The sequence below is a fragment of the Triticum aestivum genome, chromosome 2B, assembly GCF_018294505.1.
Source record: "Triticum aestivum cultivar Chinese Spring chromosome 2B, IWGSC CS RefSeq v2.1, whole genome shotgun sequence".
Lineage (NCBI taxonomy): Eukaryota > Viridiplantae > Streptophyta > Magnoliopsida > Poales > Poaceae > Triticum > Triticum aestivum.
In genome coordinates this window covers 805,018,716-805,039,158 of record NC_057798.1, presented here as the reverse complement: position 1 = coordinate 805,039,158, position 20,443 = coordinate 805,018,716, and the positions used below count along the sequence as shown (strand labels likewise).

The window sequence follows — 20,443 nt, the reverse complement described above, 5'->3', positions numbered from 1 at the left end:
ATAATAAAACACACACAAAAAGGGACTATAAATCATCGCCTCCATGAATGCACATTGCATTGTTGTTCGCTATATATAGATCGACGGAACCAAGGAAGAAAACACGAGTGCTTCTCAACCGTCGCGAAGCATGTTCAAACTTTCTCAACCCGCCTCGTCCCAATCGAAAAGGAGATCCCATTCGAGGTGGGCATTGCTCCCTTTTTTAAGGGTGGAGGGGGTCTGGGTGGCTATGTTCAAATTTCGCAACCCCGCGTCCTCCCCACAGAAAAGGAGAGCCACATATGAGCAAGTAGGTCCTTGTTTTGTTTGGGGGGGGGGGGGGGGGCAATGCTCCACTTTTGCAACCCCGCATCGTGTAATTTGAATAGGAAAGTTGAATTTGAGCGGCCCCTTGTTTCCTTAAGAGGGGTGTGTACTATGTTCCGATTTTGCAACCCCGTGTCGTCCAATTTGGAAATGAGAGCCGAATCTGAGTGGGCCCTTGCTTGTTTTCTTAAAAGGGCATGTGCTATGTTCCAACTTTGCAACCCCGGGCCCTACAATCGAAAAGGAGAGCCGAATGTGAGGTGTCCCTTGGCTACATCCTTTTCCGGTCGGGCGCATGCTGGATCCAGAGAATCCATTAATGACCTAGAGGGTAACAAGAAAGAAACACGAGGACTATTGTTCCTCCACCATCGGCGAGTATGTTCGAATTTCACAAACCCGTGTCGTCCAACCGAAAAGGATATCCGGATCTGAGCTATCCCTTGGCTACAACTTTTCTCGGTCGGGCGCGTGCTGGATCCAGTCAATCCATTACTCAACGACCTAAATCGTAGCAAGAAAGAAACGCGAGGAGCATTCTTCCACCATCGGCGAATACGTGCAAATTCCGCAACCCCTCGTCCTTTGTCGAAAAGGGGGGAAACATATTTTCTCTTCGCCCTCACATGTTGCACCCAACCAAATCTCACCACACATCTTCCCTTTGTTGTTGTTGCATCAAGTTGTTGGGATCTATTGCACCATTTTTTTGGGATTTGGGATGGGATATGTCCAATCCCCAACAATGTGATGTGAAGCAAACCCAAACCGGGCGCGCTATAAATATTCTCTCGGTCTTCCGGCCCACCCACCCAACCCAACCCGGCTTCCTACCAACAACCATCTCCCTCGTCTCCCGCCCAAACCCTAGATAACCCCCCGCCCCGCCCGAGAATGGCGGACGCGCCGCCGCCGGCGACCCCGGCGCCGCTGGATCGCGACGTCTGGCTCGCCTGCGCGACCCCGCTCTCCCGCGTCCCCGCCGTCGGCTCCCAGGTCTACTACTTCCCGCACGGCCACTCGGAGCAGTGCCCGGCGCCGCCCCGCGCGCCCGCGCACAGCCTCTTCCCCTGCACCGTCGCCGCCGTCCGCCTCTTCGCCGACCCCAAGACCGACGAGCCCTTCGCCGCCGTCGACCTCGTCCCCGGCCCGCACCGCGACCCGGCGCCCGCCCCCCGCCTCCCCGACGCCAACGCCAACGCCAACGCCGCCGAGGGGTTCCGCTACTACGCCAAGCAGCTCACGCAGAGCGACGCCAACAACGGAGGCGGCTTCTCGGTGCCCCGCTTCTGCGCCGAGCTCGTCTTCCCGCCGCTCGACTTCGAGGCCGACCCGCCCGTGCAGCGGCTGCGCATGGCCGACCCGCTCGGCCGGGGCTGGGACTTCCGCCACATCTACCGCGGCACCCCGCGCCGCCACCTGCTCACCACGGGGTGGAGCAAGTTCGTCAACGCCAAGCTGCTCGTCGCCGGGGACGCCGTCGTCTTCATGCGCCGCGCCGACGGGGAGCTGCTCGCCGGGATCCGCCGCGCGCCCAGGTACCCCGCCGTCTCCCAGCAGGGCGCCGAGCGCAGGCCCCGCAACGCGCGCGCGCGGGTCCCGCCCGAGGAGGTGGACGAGGCCGTGCGGCTCGCGGCCGAGGGCGCGCCCTTCACCGTCACCTACTACCCGCGCCAGGGCGCCGGGGAGTTCGTCGTGCCCAAGCAGGAGGTGGAGGACGCGCTCGTCGGCGCCTGGGCGCCCGGGGTGCAGGTGCGCATGAAGTTCCTCGACGCCGAGGAGCGCCGCTCCGAGTGGATCAACGGCGTCGTCAAGGCCGTCGACCCCTCCATCTGGCGCATGCTCGAGGTACATCTTGCATCCATCCATCCATCTCTGCAGTTAATCCATCCGATCATTGTTGAAGCTCCAATTGTCTGGTTGATCGATCCAGTCCACCTCTGTTTGGTTCAGTATTGGCATGCTTGCTTCAATTGTTCTGCTCTGCCATTCAGTACAAGTATAGAAGATAGTGGCAAGTAATATTGGACATCCATAATTGCTGATAATCCACCTGATCCGATGCTGCTTTCATGTTGAATCCGCAAATCTGATCGATTGATTGAGTCTGTCTCTGTTTAGTTCAGTAATGCCATTTTCAGTTAACTGTCGGCGTGATCCACCGAGTCTATCTCTGCATGTTTCGTTGATTGGTTCAGTATATACCACCATGCATATGTGGTTCAAGTATTCTGCCAGGTTCTGAATGAGGGAGTGACAAGCAATCACCATGCATGTGTGATTCAACTACTATGCTAGGTTCTGAGTGAGGGAGTGGCAAGCTATCTTGGACTAATAATTGATTACTATGTTTAGCCACTTGCATTTTATTGCTGCATGCCGTAGAGTTGCTGTCATCGATTGTTTAACAGTTCAGTCTTTTTTAATGTGGGTTTGGTAGTGGTTGCTCTGTCGGATGTATGGCTTCAGGTCACTTGTCTGTTTGCAATAGCACTGAATCTGCTTCTCGTGGTATATACTCAGCAGTCAATTTTGATTTGGAATCAGCAATGCTCTTTTGTCTTAAATAATGTTCTGCATGTTACGTTTTGCCTTTACTGAACATAGAAGAGAGTGCCAAGCAATTTTGGACATTCATAATTGCTACTAATCCACTTGATCTGATGTTGTGTTCACCATTGAATCTGCAAATCTGATTAATCGAGTCTGTATTTCAATGCTCAGTTAACTGTCGGAGCAGCTAGTTAGTGATTGATCAGAGTCCATCTCTGCATGTTTGGTTCAGTATATATCGCCATGCATATTTGGTTCAAGTGTTTTGTTGGGTTTTGGATGAGGTGTGGTAGGCAATCTTGGACTAATAATTGATAACTATGTTTAGGCACTTGTACAAGATTACAAGTAGAACAGATTGGCAAGCAATCTTTGACATTCATAATTGCTGCTAATTCACATGATTTGATGTTGCATTCATCGTTGAACAAGTGGCAATACTGAACCAAAAATGCTAAACTTGTTGTGTACCATCCCATCTTAATTGCTGCTATTTCACCTGATCTGATGCTGCTTTCATCGCTGAATCCGCTAATCTGATCGACCCAGTCGAGTAGGTCTCTGTTTGGTTCATTACTGCTACGGTTAGTTAACTGTCGGAGCAGCTTGCGAGTGGTCGATCAAATCAATCTCTGAATGTTTGGTTCAGTACTGCCATGTTCAGTTAACTGTCGGAGTAGCTAGCGAGTGATCGGTCAAGTCCATCGCTGAATGTCTGGTTCAGTACTTCAGTATATGTCGACATTCATGTTTGGTTCAAGTATTTTGCTAGGTTCTGAACGCGAAGTGGCAAGCAATCTTGGACTAATAATTGATAGGAACTATGTTTAGCCACTTGTACTTTATTGCTGCATGCGTAGACTTGATGCTATCGTCGAGTTTTTAATGGGTTTGGTGGTGGTTTCTCTGTTGGATGCATGGCTTTAGATCACTTATCTGTTTCCAATAGGACTGCTGGTCTGCTTCTGGTGGTCTACTCTTATACTGAAACAAACTGAGATGAACTCGATCGACACCATCTCTGCATGTTTGGTTGATTGGTTCAGTATAAGTGCATCTTCATGCATGTGTGGTTCAAGTGTTTTGCTAGGTTCTTAATGAGAGGGGCAAGCAATCATGGGCTTATAGTAAGTAATTATGTTTAGCCACATGCACTTTATTGCTGCATGCCTAGAGTCGCTGCTGTTGCCGATTGTTTGATAGTTCAGCCTTTTTTAATGTGGGTTTGGTGGCGGTTGCTCTCGGATGGCATTAGATCCTTTGTCTGTTTCCAACATGGCCGACTCTGTTCTGCTGGTATTTACTGAAACAAACAGAGATGAACTCGCTCAGCAGACAATTTTGATTTGGAGTTAGCAATGTGCTTTTGGCTCGAATGATGTTCTGCCTGTTACTTCTATACTGTTATGAATACAACAAGTCATGCCATGTAATGCCATCGGCAGTTAGTCCTTTATTCAGATCTTGAAACATGCAGGGCCTACTGAAGTTAAATCTTCAAATCTGATCGATCATAAGTCCATCTCTGTTTGGTTCAGTATTTTCATGTTCAGTTAACTGTCGGAGCAGCTAGCGAGTGATCGATGGAGAGTCCTCTCTGCATGTTTTGGATGATTGTGTGTGTGGTTCAAGTGTTTTGTTAGGTTCTGAACGAGGCAGTAGCAGGCAATCTTGGACTAGTAATTTATAACTATGCTTAGCCACTTGTACTTCATTGCTGCATGCCGTAGAGTCGATGCTGTTGTCGATTGTTTGATAGTTCAGCCTTTTTTTAATGTGGTTTGGTGGCTGTTGCTCTGCCCGACTGCATTAGATCCCTTCTCTGTTTCCAATAGGGCTGGCTCTGCATCTGATGGTATTTACTGAAACAAACAGAGATGAACTCGGTCAGCAGTCAATTTTGATTTGGAATTCTGCTTGTTACTTCTTTCCTTTACTGTTATTAATAAAACAAGTCATGCCATGTAATGCCATCAGCAGCAAGTCCTTTATTCAGAGCTAGAAAAATGTAGAGCTTACTGAAGTTAACTATGTACCATTAGCTCTTCAGAGTCATGAATGTCCAATTCAGAGTTGTGTTATTTCATATGGCTGACTGCACCTTTGTTACTGACATGTCAAGAGAAGTGTTCTATGTTGTTTTCCACTCCATCGATTCTTTGATTTTTCAGATAGTACCCAAACAAGTTGATCTTACAATTTCAAGATTCTTTATTACTGGCTCCAAAGATTCTTATCTGACTTACTGCTTAATCTATCTACCTGCTTGCAGATAGACTGGGATGAATCTGTGGTAGGGTCACTAAGAAACAGGTATGTCAATGCTTGGCAAGTGGAACTTGTTGGGTACCCTCCCATCCTCAAGAAGCTCAAGATCTCCGAGACGACCCTTCCCCCTATGTGCTCCGGCGATGTCGGCATGGCCGACCCGCTGCTGGGGCCAGGCTGCGAGAACATGGTGATGCTGCTGGGGTCACCTATTCCTGCCGGCATGCAGGGAGCCAGGCACATCGGCCTCACCGAGCTGCCCTCTCCATCTCCTACCGTGCTCACAACCAAGCAGTTCTTCCCACCCAGCTCCAGCGGCGGCTCCTCCGAGGTCGTGAACCCTGAAGCTGGATCCCCGCCCAACAACTCGGTGAACATGCGTCCCTCTGAGGAAAGGAGGAGCATACAGCTGTTCGGCGCCACGATCACGTCGCCGGTGCAGAGCGCCACCAATGGCTCCTCTGAAGAAGTGAGCCAAGCCCCTGACGCTGCGGCCGAGGGAGCTGCTCATGAAGACGCTTCTGCCACAAGTCTGCTTGACTGCCAACTCACCATCGGTAAAGACGACGGCCACGACCGAGACGGTTCCAAGCAAGAAGCCTGAAGTGGCATGTACACAGTATACTGGAAGGTACTATCTCATTTGATTTTTCCTGCTTTGTTTTGTTTGCGACGACGAACATGCATGCAGAGATGGTTTCACATGACCATTCAGACCTAATTGTGAAAGGCGGTGTAGTGATGATGATGCCTGTCGGGCCGGGTGTAGGTTGTCTTTTCCATTACCAGCCATTGTTTGTCAGTTTCAGTCGGGTTCAGACAAACTGAAGCAATTATCTGTGCTTCAGCATATTAAACAGTAACTAAAGCAGTAAATTTTGTTTTCTGATTTTTGCTATGCCTACATTATGGTTTATCAACAGAAAATCTTTCCAGGCTCCATTTCTGTTTGGTTTTCCTTTAAGAATCTGTTCGCCAGGTTTCTGTCTGACATTCTGCACAATTCTTGTTATGATACAGTCTGAATTCAATGGTTTCTCCATCTTTAGAAAATCAACAACGATATTCATTGCATTCTTTCATGTTTCCTTTCTGGATTCTCGCCTGGTTGCATCAATCAACTAAGTTCAAAGCAACATCAATCGTTCACTCAGCGAACCAGTCAATTTAAAAGCAAAAGCTTAGCCTAGGCAGACTGTATATGTCGTTTGCGACAATGGGCGTATGTGAGAAATTTATAGCACTCTTAATTTGCAAAACAATGAGCACAATGAGCTTTGAAGCTCTTATATTTGTGAATGGAGGGAGTACATGACAACAAACAAGACACACACACACACAAAGTTAAAAAAAAAAAAAAAAAAGACACACACAGAGTGCTAAAATGGCATTTGGACATGCAGACCAAAATTACCTGGGTCGTTTGCTGAAAATTGACAGCACACAGGCAATCCAGGCTTCAGAGTTCAGAGTAGTGTCATGGCACTTCTTGACAGAAAGAAAATACAGACATTTGTATGTACACAACAAGCCAATTTTTTCTATCTGTTTTTATCTGTCAAAACTAATGAGCGAGCAAGATCTTGGGGACAAGCAAACACCTCTCATGCAGCAAGAAAGAAACGAGATCTGCAAGAAAGAAACGAGATCCATTCGTTTCTTTTGCTGTGTATACATATATCTATATAAATATGATTATGATTGCTATATATATTTTGTATCTCCATGGAAATGGATATGGGATATGGATGGATCTGTGGCTGCCCGTATGCACAAACAAACAGGAGCACCACGTGCGTGCGTACGTACATAACATACTCCTCGATCCACCCATCACGTGTGGACGTGCGGTGGCGTGTAGGTGGCCGTGGCCCGCTCACGACCACGCCCTCTCGCCGTGCGCGGCGCGCCGCCGCGTCAGGCTCCGGATCCAGCCCCGGCCGCCGCCGCCGCCACGCGCCTTCGCCCGCTGGTCCGCCGCCGCCGAGGACGACGACGACTGCTTGCCCGACGCCCGCTTCCACCGCGCCAGCTGCAGCAGCCGCCCCACCACCTGCTTCCGCCACCGCGTCACGCCGCCCCGCCGCCCCGCCTGCTCCACCACCAACGCCGTCTTCGTCGCCGCCGTCGTCTTGGTCGTGGTGGATGCCGCCGCCGGGGCCTCGCGCGCCGGCTTTAGCGACGTCTGCTGGCTGTCCACCCACGTCGCCTTGCCGTTGTCCTCGAACTTGATCGATATGAAGGAGTCTGCACACCGATACCGATCCACCCGTGAGCCAGAGAGCAACCAATTATTGCATCCGTACGCCGTACGAGTGGCAACTTACCGTCGAGGCTCGCGATGGAGGCGGCGTCGTCATCGTCCTCGCCGCCGGCGTTCTTGTCCTCGCAACCGTCGTGGTCGTGGACGGCCTCGTCGGGGTGGTGGTGGTGGGGGTGGTGGCGGGAGGAGTCGAGGCGCTGGAGGAAGGAGCCGAGCGCGAACACCTTGGGGAGCGAGCTGGAGATGCTCCCCGTCCGGCGCCGGAGCGCCCGGCAGTAGGGCCGCGCCGACAGGTAGCTGGCGCCGTCGGCCGGCGGGCGCGCTCGACCCGTGCCGCCGCCGTTGCCGGACTTGGCGGCGAGGAGCAGCAGCAGGCGCTCCCGGAGGCAGTGCGCGCAGACCCCGACCAGCAGCTCCCTCGGGTGGAAGTAGCACAGCAGCGTGCCGTCCGCGCCCCCGTGCTGCTCCCCTCCTCCTCCTCCTCCTCCTCCATGGCCGTAATCACCACGGCCATGGCCGCCGACGCCGAACACGTTGCTCATGGCGCGCCGCGCTCTCGAGAGAACCCGCTACGTAGTACGTGCGGCTAGTGGGCACGAGGCGGCGTTGGCATGCAGAGCACGCACGGTAGCTAGCTAGCTAGTGGCGCGAGTAAAGAATGCTTGGATATATGCGAAGGAGAAGAGAAGATATGGAGGAGGTGGATTCGTTCGAGGAAGCTTCAGTGTCTTTTGACACGCCTTTCTACTTTCTAGCGCGCCGCGCTTGTTGGGGATGCTCTTATGATTCAGAGATGAGGAGGAGGAAGAAGAAGATGAAGAGGAGAGGCTACTGTAGGAGCTACTGTTGGGGCAGCTTGTTGTTGTAATCTGCTTTGATGAAATGGACCATGGCCATGGGAGTGGACCGGCCTTCCGGCGCCGAGTGACAGTCAGGCATGGATGGATCATGGACGGATGGATGGATCCGGCCGGCAGCTACCAGAAAAAACACCTAACAACACATGCATGCACCACCCAACTTGATTGGGTTTGTGTTTTTGAAAGTATTATTTTCTTTTCTTTTCTTTTCAAAATGTACAATCGTGAATGTGTTTAAAGTTTGATGAGAAAACCTGATAGTTCTGGCCAGGTCCCTAATTAAAACAGGGCGCGACCTAATTAATCAAGTAGGCAGATGGCAGGCCCCAATTAGGCACATTGAGTGCCAGCTTAATCATCTTGATTAAAAGTCCAGCTCTCCAAGATCTTAATATGAAGCATGCATGCAAAAATATTATTTTCAGTTCTCTTTTCTTCTTCTTATAACTATATCACTCGGTTAAGTCTCAGTCAACTAAGATCATATTCCTAGTAATTCACGAGCAATGGCCAATGGGCACGGGGGTGGATCTGTCATGTGACCATGGATGGAACTGGTCGAGTTGGCCTTGTGGGTGGTCCAAGTTTGATGGAGAAGAAGAAAAGGACCAGCGAGCTAGCTATCCATCCATCTCCCTTCCTTCCCTTGCATCGTCACATCATCTACCCTACCACTAATCCATTGTTAATGAATCTGCCTACTCCTATTAGATTTCGACTTGCTACATCAATAATAATAAAAAAATCGCTTCTGCAGCTAGCCAGGGGTAGGATTTGCGAACGAAATGTACTGTCATTGTGTACAGTGTATGAAATGATGGATGTTTGCATTGTAAATTAATTAATTAATGGCGGTCAAGGCAAGGGATCGATGGCCCGTGTGTGTGTGTGTGTTCATCAATATGGGAGGGCCCCAAATTATTAGGCGCCGCCGACGCGCACGCGTCACGCGGCCGGGATCTAATAGTACAAGAATAGATTATTGTAGATCGTGTTCAATGCGCGTGCATGCATGTCTGCCTGCTTAGAGCATCTACTAAGCCATTCCTCATCGCATAACTTGTACTTACAACTAGTAGTACTGTACTTAGTTTCGATTTAATTAAGACAGAACGTACAACACGATCTAGTGTTCAGCAACAAGCTCTTGGTTTTCTTTGGACACGTACATGTTGCTGGAATAATTGGGTTTTAGCCCATTTGTTATGTCCAATTATTCCCACTAAAATCCCACCATAGGCCCTATGGCCCGTTCATGCATGACAAGAAAAAAACCGAATTATTTTGCGCTACTGAAGAACTAAACCAAACAGCTGTGATTGTTTACATCGTCTTCCCACTAAAGTTTCAGTTTCATTTCTCCACTAGTGTTTTGGTCTCGTCTCCTTCATTTCGTGCATGGAAAATGAATCGAATGGGTGTGAATGTTTCCATTCATCTTCCGATTGATGCCATTCCTGTTTCAGTTTCGTTTCGACATTAGTGTTTTGGCTTCGCTTCCACTGCCTAGAGTCTATAAGAGAGTTCGCTCCTCTTCTGTAGATATAGGCAACTTGGTCTCTCCCAAAGCGACTGCCTTCTTGTTCCAAGGTTGCGCCGTCCACTGTTTTTCCATCTCGCTTCTCGGCGTGCACTGTGAGGTGAGACAACAGGCCTCTAAAACTCCGCCTCTTGTGATCCGGCCGCATGTGAGAGGCGCGATCAGGTTTTTGGGGGGTGTCCTTGCGCGATTGCTAGATCTTTGCTCATCGTGCCTGCGAACGACGCCATCCTCGACGACGAGTTCCCCAACAACAACTACTTCCTCGACGTCGACGACCTCCTCGGTGACATGATAAATGAGACAACTACATCTTTTTCAACCATACCGTATGTGTTCTTCTCCCTTCCGACAGGGTTTGTGTCCAGTCTACTACTTGTACCAATCAATATGGATAAAATGTTCGTATGTTAGAGCATCTCCAACAGACGCCCAAAAAGAGCTCCGCACGCTATAAAATCGTTTTTTGGGCGCCAAACAGCTCCAGCAGAAGCTGTAGCGCTAAAAGTTTTTGGGCGCGCGCTGAAAAACGCTATCGCGCAGCATATTTTGGTCTCCGGATTGCACGCGCTTCACAATTTGCACAGTGTGTTTTTTTGGGCGTCTACTAAAGCAATGTTGGTCCCGGCGCATTAAAAGTGCTACAGTGGAGCGCTATAACTTTTATTAGGCGTGAAATTTTTCTGCGGCCGTTGGAGATGCTCTTATGTACGAAATTGCATGACTAGTACTAGGAATCTGCCTATGGCTAGCCCTTTTCCTAGTAGTGAGTTACACCACATGCTTCCCTATCGTGATTGTCCTGTTTTATCTTCTGCCTTTCTAGATTAAAATTAATGGAACATTTCTGAATTATGCAACACATATTTTGTCTTTAAACTTATTGATTCAGTCTGTCGAGTTGAAGAAAACGATAAACTGCATGCATGTTCAACTTGTCAACCGGACATGTTTGTCTGAGAACCTCTCCATGTGATTGTGAATACTAACCAGTACATTATATTGACCTTTTTCTAACCAATCTGTTTTTATAAAGAAAGTCATATCTTTTTGGGAAAAATAAGTCCATTTTCTCTTCTCCACGTCATCAACTCAACCTTAATCTTCAATTTTGGAGTGGGTGCCTAGCCTGTGTACTTTATACAGGCGTGAAGTTCCACATAAATCAGAGGACATATTACATTGAAAAGAGAATAAGAAAAAAGGTTAATTGGGTATAACCCTCTCTTCTTCTTTTCTTTTTTGGAGAAACTAGACTAACTAATCGACTGTACTCCCTCCGTTTGGAATTACTCGTCGAAGTAATGAATGTATCTAGATATATTTTAGTTGTAAATACATCCATTTTTGTGACAAGTAATTTCGAACGGATGGAGTAGTGAGTAGTCCAATCCACTGAATCCAGGAAATGGTGGCAGCAAAAAGAAAGAAAAAGGAAGGGCGAATGGTTAGATGGACGGATGGCCCTGGCTAGCTAATTAACCTGACATGCCATCACATCACATGGGCTGTGGGGGCAGCATATATGCATGGCTACCAACGACAGACATGGCGACAACTCCATCTTCTTCCTCTCAACCCCATCCATGGACCCCCTCCCTCGATCGGCATGCAGATTCGCTTGTAATTTGATCTCTCGCCAGTTTGTTTCATCTATCGATCTGCTACGTAGTGGAGTATATACATGAAACAACCTAGACCAGACCATGACGTGTTCCTGGAAGCATGCATGCATGCAGATGGACCATTGATGTTCTTGCGTGGCAATGGCATGGTGAGAGAATTCCACCGATCGATCTATCCATGGAATGGAGCCGGCCGGCGCACGCGTACCGGCGTACGTCCTCACATGTCGCATGTGCGCCGGTCTCTAGCTTGGTACTGAGAGCGAACCCACCCGTGCCGCTCCTAGTTTCCTTTTCGCACGCACTGGATGCATGACGAGATGAGTGAGATTCAGATCAACATCACACCACCGTACTACCCCGGCCTTCTGCTGTCCATACGGATACGGTGCATGCATCGATATCCATCCCATCCTTGATCTTTCCAAGCTGCCTACTACCTCCGTCCGGGTTTAAAAGGCCCGCTGGTCACGAAGCCCCGTCCGAAAAAATTCACACACATCTTTTCAGCAATGCCTTGGTCCTGCCAAAGTGGTCTTTGGGTCTAATAAACCCGAACGGAGGTAGTACCTGCTTACCTACCTACGTGCTATCTTTGATTTTACACGTCCTCCGTTGGCGCATTCCTTCCACTGCCCCAAATCAATTGAATGCACACATTACATACCCAACCAGAGGTAGCTAGCTAGATTCCCCGGAGAGTTTGATCTCTGTTCCTTGGAAAAGCACGCTGAGCAAACATTCAGCGGAAGGATGCAGTGCCAGCAGCAACAGCAGCAGCAGAGAGCCGTCAGAGTCGCGACGGTAACACGGTCGGTCGGTCGGCCGAACGACGCTCGTCGGACTCGCGGCTAGGCTCGACGACGGTCCGACAATTACATTCCGCCGGCCACGTAAGTGGCACGCTGAACAGGTCGCCAAGAGACGGTCTCATGCATCGGCACCACATTCCTTCTCCTGATATAGGTGCATACGTGCTGTGTTGCTCTGGCAGATAAGGTGGCGTGGAACTGGAAGAAACATCTGCAAATTGACCCCCTAAGGCTTCGTTCGGTTACACCCAACCCCGCCGGGATTGGGCACCAATCTCCCCCGATCCGCGTGGATTTCAACCGACCAGGGTCCAATCCCGGTCTGCCCCCTATGTGCCTTCGGTTAGCCCCTGCCGGGATGAAACCCCGCTCAAACCCCTCCCAAACCACGTGGAAATGGCCGGGAAGTAACCCTCTCCTCCCACCCCGTGGAAAGCAACCCCCGCTCGATTACTCTCTCTCTCTCTCGCCCCAACCCATCTCTCCCTCTTTTGATTCGTGGCGGTGCCGGCGCCGGAGAAGGAGGGACAACGACAACGCTATGGGAGGAGACGGCAGCGGAACTTTCCCCTCCCCTCCCTCTCCCTCTCCCCTCTCCAACGAGCAGCACCTCATCCAACAGCAGCGGCGGCGGCGCGAGCTCGGCGGCGACCTGGAGCAGAACCACCGCGAGCTTTATGGCGACCACAACAACCCCATCTCCGGCGTGCTTCTTCCCTAACGGTGGAGCGGTAAGCCCGTGCTCCTCCTCCTATTTTTCCTTCCCCTCATCCTCTAATTTCTAGGGTTCTTGGATAATGACTTCTGGTTGCTGGGACTAACCGAATAGACAATGTTATACGGGGATTAGAAGGGATTGTGAGTTAGAGGATTGGGTGACGGGGTGGGTGTCACCACATCCCTGCGTGGGTATAATCCTCTGGGGATTTGGATCCCATGGAACGGAACAAAGCCTAAGAGTGACGAGGAAATGGATCAAACATGACCACGCTGCTGCAGGCGAGCGAGCGAAGGAGGAGCGTCGCCATCGCCGGAACTGAGGAAGGATGTGGTGCACACGCACCGGCACCGCAATAGCAACATTGAGATGTGTTGAAATATATTGCCCACCTCCCTCCATCAGTTCGGACTTTTGAATGAGTTGGCTGGTGCATGAATTCAATATGGTATCCGAGCCAAGAGGTCTTGAGTTCAAGACCCTGCCAACGCAGTATTAAATAAAACGATTTTGCGGCCTACATCGATCCCACGTCTAAGGACTAAAATAGCCTAGACGTGAGGGGGAGTACGGTCAAACAGACAAGGCGCCCCCGGTCCACGTCTAAGGACTAAAATAGCCTAGACGTGAGGGGGAGTACGGTCAAACAGACAAGGCGCCCCCGGACGGACAGGAGCCGTCCAGTCGACAGCTGACCGACAGACATACCGTTGAGCACGTACAAGGCACACCAGAGAGAGATCATAAGCGCCGTCCCGTGCTGGCACTTGACAGTATCGTAGAGAGTACAAGGACACAGGCAGGTCTGGGTCAAAACTCCCTACGATGAACGTACTAGTATATGATTTTGTGTGATGAAAAACAGTTCAGTAGGCTGTCTGCCAAAAGAATATTACAGTAATCAGTAGTGCACATATCTTCTTCTACTTATAAAGGGGGTCTGAGGTTCTGATGGTACATCGTGACTTGGTTTAGTTTCATATATTTGTTGGTTTCGTGTTAACCATAAAGAGTATAATTCATTGAGCAAAGAGGATCACGTTAATTACGTACGTATAGTATCATTATTTGGACGGAATGATCACGTTTGTTTCTTATGAAAAGTGTCATCGAGCCTAAGGACCATGCTAATTATGAACAGAATCATACTTTGGGATCTAGAGTTATTATCAAAGTTCAGCGAAAGCACAAAACGGCTAAAGCGTAATAAAAAATACATCGAGATTCTGAAAACCACCGAACGAACGGCTAAAGAGTATCATTTACTGGGTGGGAGGATCACATTAATTACGCATAGTATCATTATTTGGATACAAAGATCATGTTCCTTATGAAAAATGCCATCGAGCATTAGACATAAGGACCATGTTAATTATGAAGAGAATCATACTTGGGATCTGGAGCTATTATCAAAGTTACTCTAAAATACAAAACACCAAAAAAGTAATAAGAAGTACATCGAGATTTTGAGACCGTCGAACGATCACTGCCGCCACCAGAACGAGCCGTCGGTGTGCCGCTGTCACCGCTTCCCTTCCGGAGCCGGCTTGACCTTGTAAATGTCAGTCAGAAAGTCTGCGTGCATCTACCCTAAGGACCAGCGCCCTGGAGGCCCAGTCGTCGCTGTTGAACCCCTTGAATACATATGAAACACCTGACACAAAATCTCGACAAGAAACCTAACCTCACCACCGTGATGAGACGACAGGAATCTATGCCGGAGCTTTGTTGACTACATCCAGACGGATGAACTTGAGGAGGATCAAAACCAAAAAGACAAACTCGAAAAATAAGCGTAGCCATCGCCCGAGCACCACACCTCCAAGGACAAAAAAAAAACCTAACCTAAACTACTGACCGACTCAACAATTTGCGGACATCATGATGAAAGACTTGCTGGCATTCACGTTCCAGGAGTTCCAGAGTCTCTGCATCGCCAGCAATGACGCTTCGAATACGAGGGAGGGAGAGGGGTTGTTGAATGACATTATGCATGTGCCATGCACGTATAATTATCTAGCCCATGTTCTCTCTTATCTCTCTATTAACTTTATACTAGGGTTGTACATAAGGACGTGGGCCATGCATGTAATCCTACATATATGGCACTAGATGCCCCTTATACAATGGAAGATCCGCCGCCTCACGAGCCGTCGAATCTGGTGCATTGAGATACCGAGTGTCACCTTTTATCATTGCAACACGGGTCATGTTGCATAAATTTTCGCAAGGTTTTTTTTTATCGGAGGTCTTGTTGTTGTTTTTTTGCAACATATGTCTCATTGCAAATTTAAGTTTTCTGCAACAAAGGTCTTGCTACAGTTTTTGTAACAAAGGCCTTGCTGCAAAAATTCATCCTAGCGGATAGTGAGTAACGAGCAGGGCCACATTGACCGAAAGAAAGGGAGTAAAGGAACCTATTGGGCCGGACACACGTTGTACGAATGAGCCAGCAGATGCTCGCGTGCGATCCGCCGGTTGATGCCAGGTGTTTTCCTTATACAATTTGTGTTGCATCAAACCATTCTCTACAATTGTAATCTTTATTTTAATGGGATTTGTAATTGTAATCTGACCCGTTCATTTCATCGATCTCTGCAGCGTATGCATGCATGGAATAGGCAGCCCAGATGGCTGCATATTTACTAGATAGGAAACGCGCCTTGGCGCGTGGTGCCTGACTCAACCCATTATCCAAACATATAAACAAAGTATATATTATTGCAAGAAAAGTTGTCGAGAATGGATCAGTTTAATGCATAGAAGCGGAAAATTGCCTTTATAGAGAACATGGTTGTGTCCAGACAACACTAAATGGGCAGTGCAATCAGTCGCACCAAATGCCCAGCAGCATTTTGGCACCAAAAATTAACCAACACGACAGGGCACACATAATATATATTTCAGAGGTAACAAATAGCACACATAATATAGACAACTGAACCATTATATGAAATTTCTAAAAGTAAGATGCTTGTGATAGTAATGGTTCAGTTATGATAGACGATTCGGATGGCATGTCTTCCAAATGCCAAGGTCACAGAAATGGTAACATGATTTACCAAAATCAAGTCCTAATGCTTGTGAAGAGAAACAATATTTACTGTTCGTCTACAACATATGTGTTTGTGAGTCTGTCTCTCCTAGCTGGAACATCATTAAAATCGTCGTCCCAAAATAAATCATCATCGTCACCTGGCTCTTATGTTTGCAAGTTCGTCTTCTCCTAGCTAGAACACCATCACAGTTAGAAAGCCCTCTCATCCCGACAGAACAGTGAACATGAACAAACGATTATATAAAAGACATATTTCTTAGACCCACTATATACGGAGAAGCATCGACAGACAATCATAATAATTATATTCAGATACAAAATAGACAGAGCAACATATATGGATATTTCCATGAAGCTGGAAAGAGATGTGTACAAATGTTATGTGTACACTACCAACTTGAGTATCAGAACCAAATGTGGATCCGAACCCACTGCAAACAAACAACTTTCACATTCTAGTCTGCACAACAATCCAGTCACTCAAATCTATGCTATAGTTGCAAGCTACGACATAACTACAACCATTTAAGAAAACTGGAGTAGGGCACCAAGATGTGGGTTACCTGAAGCGGAAAAGCTAGGAGGAGGGAGCACGACCATGCCAACCCGAAGTCTGCCTCTGCAAGCTGCACACCGCCATGTTGTGGAGCAGCAGGATGAGCATGTCGTTGTGGACGGTGGCGACAGCACCACAGATGGCTGGACCTCCTCTCCTCTCTCTATTGCCAGTGCACCTTCTACCGCGTCCAAAGGAAATGTCGTCCTGGCGCGAGGGTGCCGGTTACAACGTTATGACCAAGTAGGTAATGCACAATTTAGTAGGAAATCAGGTTTAGCGTACATATTCAAACATGGTAACAAAGTAAAAGGAATAAGCTCCTATTTCACATGTAATAGGAGCAAAACATCATCGAGTTCAACATTGTCATGAGACTACAAGGCAGCATTCAGTTTAGTGCGTTCGTGAGACCACAAAAGGTAACAACTTGTCATTAACTTCGGTACTAAGAGCGCGAACATGAGAGGAAGTACTAAGAGAAGGTACACAATAAAAAAGGTAAAGATTAGGTAGCCATAGCTATTAGGCATACTAATAAGTTGCTTCATTCGGCTGCCTTATCGATCAACTTCATAGGCGGCACGTCACATTAACCTGACGAAGGCAACCTGTTAGATACATGGCATAGAACGATTCATGTGTATACAATGCACTTTGCGATTTTGTACCCTAGACTTTTAAAGCATATATGGACAGTGAACAATAGTTTCCCCTTTTAGTCCAGAAGGCAAAGAAAGACTCATATCTGTTATTCTTTGATCCCTACCACCTTACAAAGTCTGATCAATTGGTTGTTATTGTGGCTCTCTTATCCTTAGGAAAATGTTCCAGAGTAGGCCTGGGAATGAGCTCAGGATGGAAAAGACTTCCAATTTTGTTAAAAGGTGCTAAATACTTGTAGTTAATAAACAACAGTACACGCGCTCAAAAATTACCCATTTAATGATTTTCATTAAAATTATCACTACAGATTTTGAGCAAGTATACAATATAATAGAAATACAAAACACGATACAAACTTTATGCTCTGCATGGGAAGCACTAATTTAGAAGACATGGGAATGTTTAGTTTTAAATCATATATATCAGTTATAACGAATGAGCTAAAACACATCCACCTCCGGTTGATATAATAATGTGCTAAGGAATAACATCTAAAACTATAGTAATATGCTTAGTTGTATGATAATCCTGCTGGTTCAAACTATGATAGTTGGGATAATAACCTTGGTGTTTTCGTATGAAAAAAAACACCAACAATCATGAGGCCCTTAAGGAATCCTTAAGGTACATGGTTGACATATGTATTCTAGATGCAACAATTGATGAGCATACAAAATGATATGAAATTTCTTCGCAAACATATAGAACGTGGAAGCAAACTGCAGATAGAAGAGAAATAAGGCAACGTGGAAAACAGAAACTGACCTCACCATGATACCTGTTACTTTTGCGATCAAGCGTTCGTGGCCCAAAATTTCAGAATGAAGCATGAAGATTCAGATCAATAAAAAGTACACTGTCACTGCTTGCACAGGCTAGCACCTCTGGAATGAGAGAAATAGAAGTCTTCCAACAGAAAACTAAGGCTGTGCCCTTGCTTCTTCACTTGATTAGAGATTATATTAGCCTCACCGCTGATGGGTATGTGAAGTAACCCCTTTGTTGTACAGCCGAGAGAGATGTTCTCTCCAGACTGGAACAGCAGGGATTCTGTTCCTCGCTTCAAAAATGAAAATCGTGCCTTACCAGTTAGAAGTCTCCAGGTTTGTTATGGTGTAAAGTTATTGTGTAGCAGAAGTCTGAACTCATCTATTATTTATGCTGACAGTAAAATAGCATAGTTACATAATATTAAAGTGCATCCTTAGAACAAAAATAACAGGGAGATCTTAATGCCTATAAAAATGGAGAATGACACCATTGAATAGACAAATTAATATATGTTATTTGGAAATGTGGCTTTATATGGTCACCAGTGAATGTCTTCCTAACAACATACTACTTTAGGTACAGACCAACGAACATTTTTTATAAATCATATCTAGAACGATATTGGTTTGTCTGGTAGCCCCAACAACACGACACATGCGAGCAGTTCCAACAAACAAATCAACACGCTACTTCTAGGACATAGCAGAAAGGTACAAAAAATCCTAGGTCCTACCAGGATCTATAGAAGTGACCAAAATGCCCAATTCCAAATGCCAAGCAAGCACAAAAATAAAGGTAGGGGATAATAGTTTTAGATGCTAGGCTTCTACCAATAAGAGAACAAAAAGCAGATGCATCCATTGTCCAAACAAAATCTAACAACCGCTTCATACAGGAAGAAATGTAAGCCTAGGCCTGGAAAGCATAGAAGAGAGGGGGAAAAGGGGACAACATGCAAAGAGGCGGTCGAAGATAGAGCACGACAAACTGGCCAGAATAACGAGCACCTGTAGACAGCGGACCAACCTGCAAGGGGAAAAAGAAGAAAAGGTACAACCATGGATGAGCTGCAGTTAACCAGAATTTAGACGGTCCAAAACAAAACCATGGATGAGTTGCAGTTAACCAGAATGAGAGGGGGGGCTCACCACAATTGTGTTGGGTGGGAGTTGAAGAGGGAGGTAGGGATGTTGACCTGCTCCTCTCAATGATATTAGATATAACATTTCATCTCAATGTATTATTTAGTTATGTTACATGCAGAATGAGATACAAAAAGAACATGTAATATACAAAAAAGGGAATGCAGCAACAGCGGAAAGAAATGCTAAAAGGGAACATAGAGCAGAAAACCAACCCAAAATGCAAGCAAGAATCTTTAAAAGGGAACATAGAGCAGCATGAAAAAGCTAAAAAGCTAAAAAGTCTAGATACATAGAAATTAAGAAAAAGCTAAAAAGTCTTATATTAGGGAATGGAGGAAGTAGTAGTTATTAGTAGTGCGCATATATTCTCTCTTGGTTCCTAAATATAGGTATTTTTAGAAATTCCAATGCCGACTGCATACGGAGCAAAATGAGTGAATCTACACTCTAAAATACTTCTATATACTGACATCTGTATGTAGTCCTTATTGAAATCTCTAAAAAGATATATTTAGAAAAGGAGGGAGTAGTTACTAGAGGCAAAAGGTTTATCCAAAGGAAAAAAAAAAACCCTACTATGTTGCCCCCACGTGGTGGTTTTTTTGCATTTCTGTGACACGAAAATGATGGTTCTGTGCATTTAACTCAATATCTTATGATTTGAAGCATGTGTTTTGCTGTTGCCATGCTCTTGAGACGACATGTGTAATAATAATGATCTTGAGATGACAATTATAATGAGAATAATAGGAATTCACAAACAATTGAGAGAGGGTAGGATGAGGTGGTATGGTAGCAATGGGTACGGGGGGTGGATCTGTCATCTGTCCACGGGTGGAATTGGTCGAGTTGTGGCCTTGTGGGTGGTCCAACTTTGATGGAGAGGAAGAAAAGGACCACCTGACTATCTATCCATCTCCCTTGCATCGTCACATCATCTACCGTACTTACCGCTAATCCATTGTTAAGGAATTGCCTACTCCTATTAGAATTAGACTTGCTACATTATTGTGTAATCGATTTTGCTAGTTAGGAGTACGAGTTGCCAACGAGTTGTACTGTCATTGTGTACAATACACCCTTCGTTTCTTTTTACTTTGCGTCTAAGTTTTGCTCAAATTCAAACTACAAAAAGATTAACCAAATTTATATTAAAAATACAAACATCTACAATACTAAAACTATATAATATGAAAATACATTTCATGGTGCATCTGAAAATATTGATTTCATATTGTAAATATTGATATTTTCTAATATAAAGTTGTCAAACTTTTATCAAGCTTGACTTAGACCAAA

The 20,443-nt window shown here is 46.7% G+C and overlaps 2 protein-coding genes across 2 annotated transcripts; one reads left to right on the top strand and one right to left on the bottom strand.

Moving 5' to 3' along the window:
• The first annotated feature begins 1,138 nt into the window (after positions 1-1,138).
• Positions 1,139-6,022, top strand: LOC123042937 (auxin response factor 13). The gene is made up of 2 exons (XM_044465284.1): positions 1,139-2,157; positions 5,135-6,022. Exons 1-2 carry the CDS (start codon positions 1,204-1,206, stop codon positions 5,732-5,734), a joined length of 1,554 nt encoding a protein of 517 aa, XP_044321219.1. The 5' UTR covers positions 1,139-1,203; the 3' UTR covers positions 5,735-6,022.
• A 624-nt stretch (positions 6,023-6,646) lies between these two features.
• Positions 6,647-8,479, bottom strand: LOC123042936 (uncharacterized). Its single transcript, XM_044465283.1, has 2 exons — positions 7,458-8,479; positions 6,647-7,377 (listed from the first exon to the last, which is right to left on the bottom strand). The coding sequence occupies exons 1-2, from the start codon at positions 7,933-7,935 to the stop codon at positions 7,007-7,009; spliced, it is 849 nt and encodes a 282-aa protein (XP_044321218.1). The 5' UTR covers positions 7,936-8,479; the 3' UTR covers positions 6,647-7,006.
• Between the last annotated feature and the right edge of the window lie 11,964 nt (positions 8,480-20,443).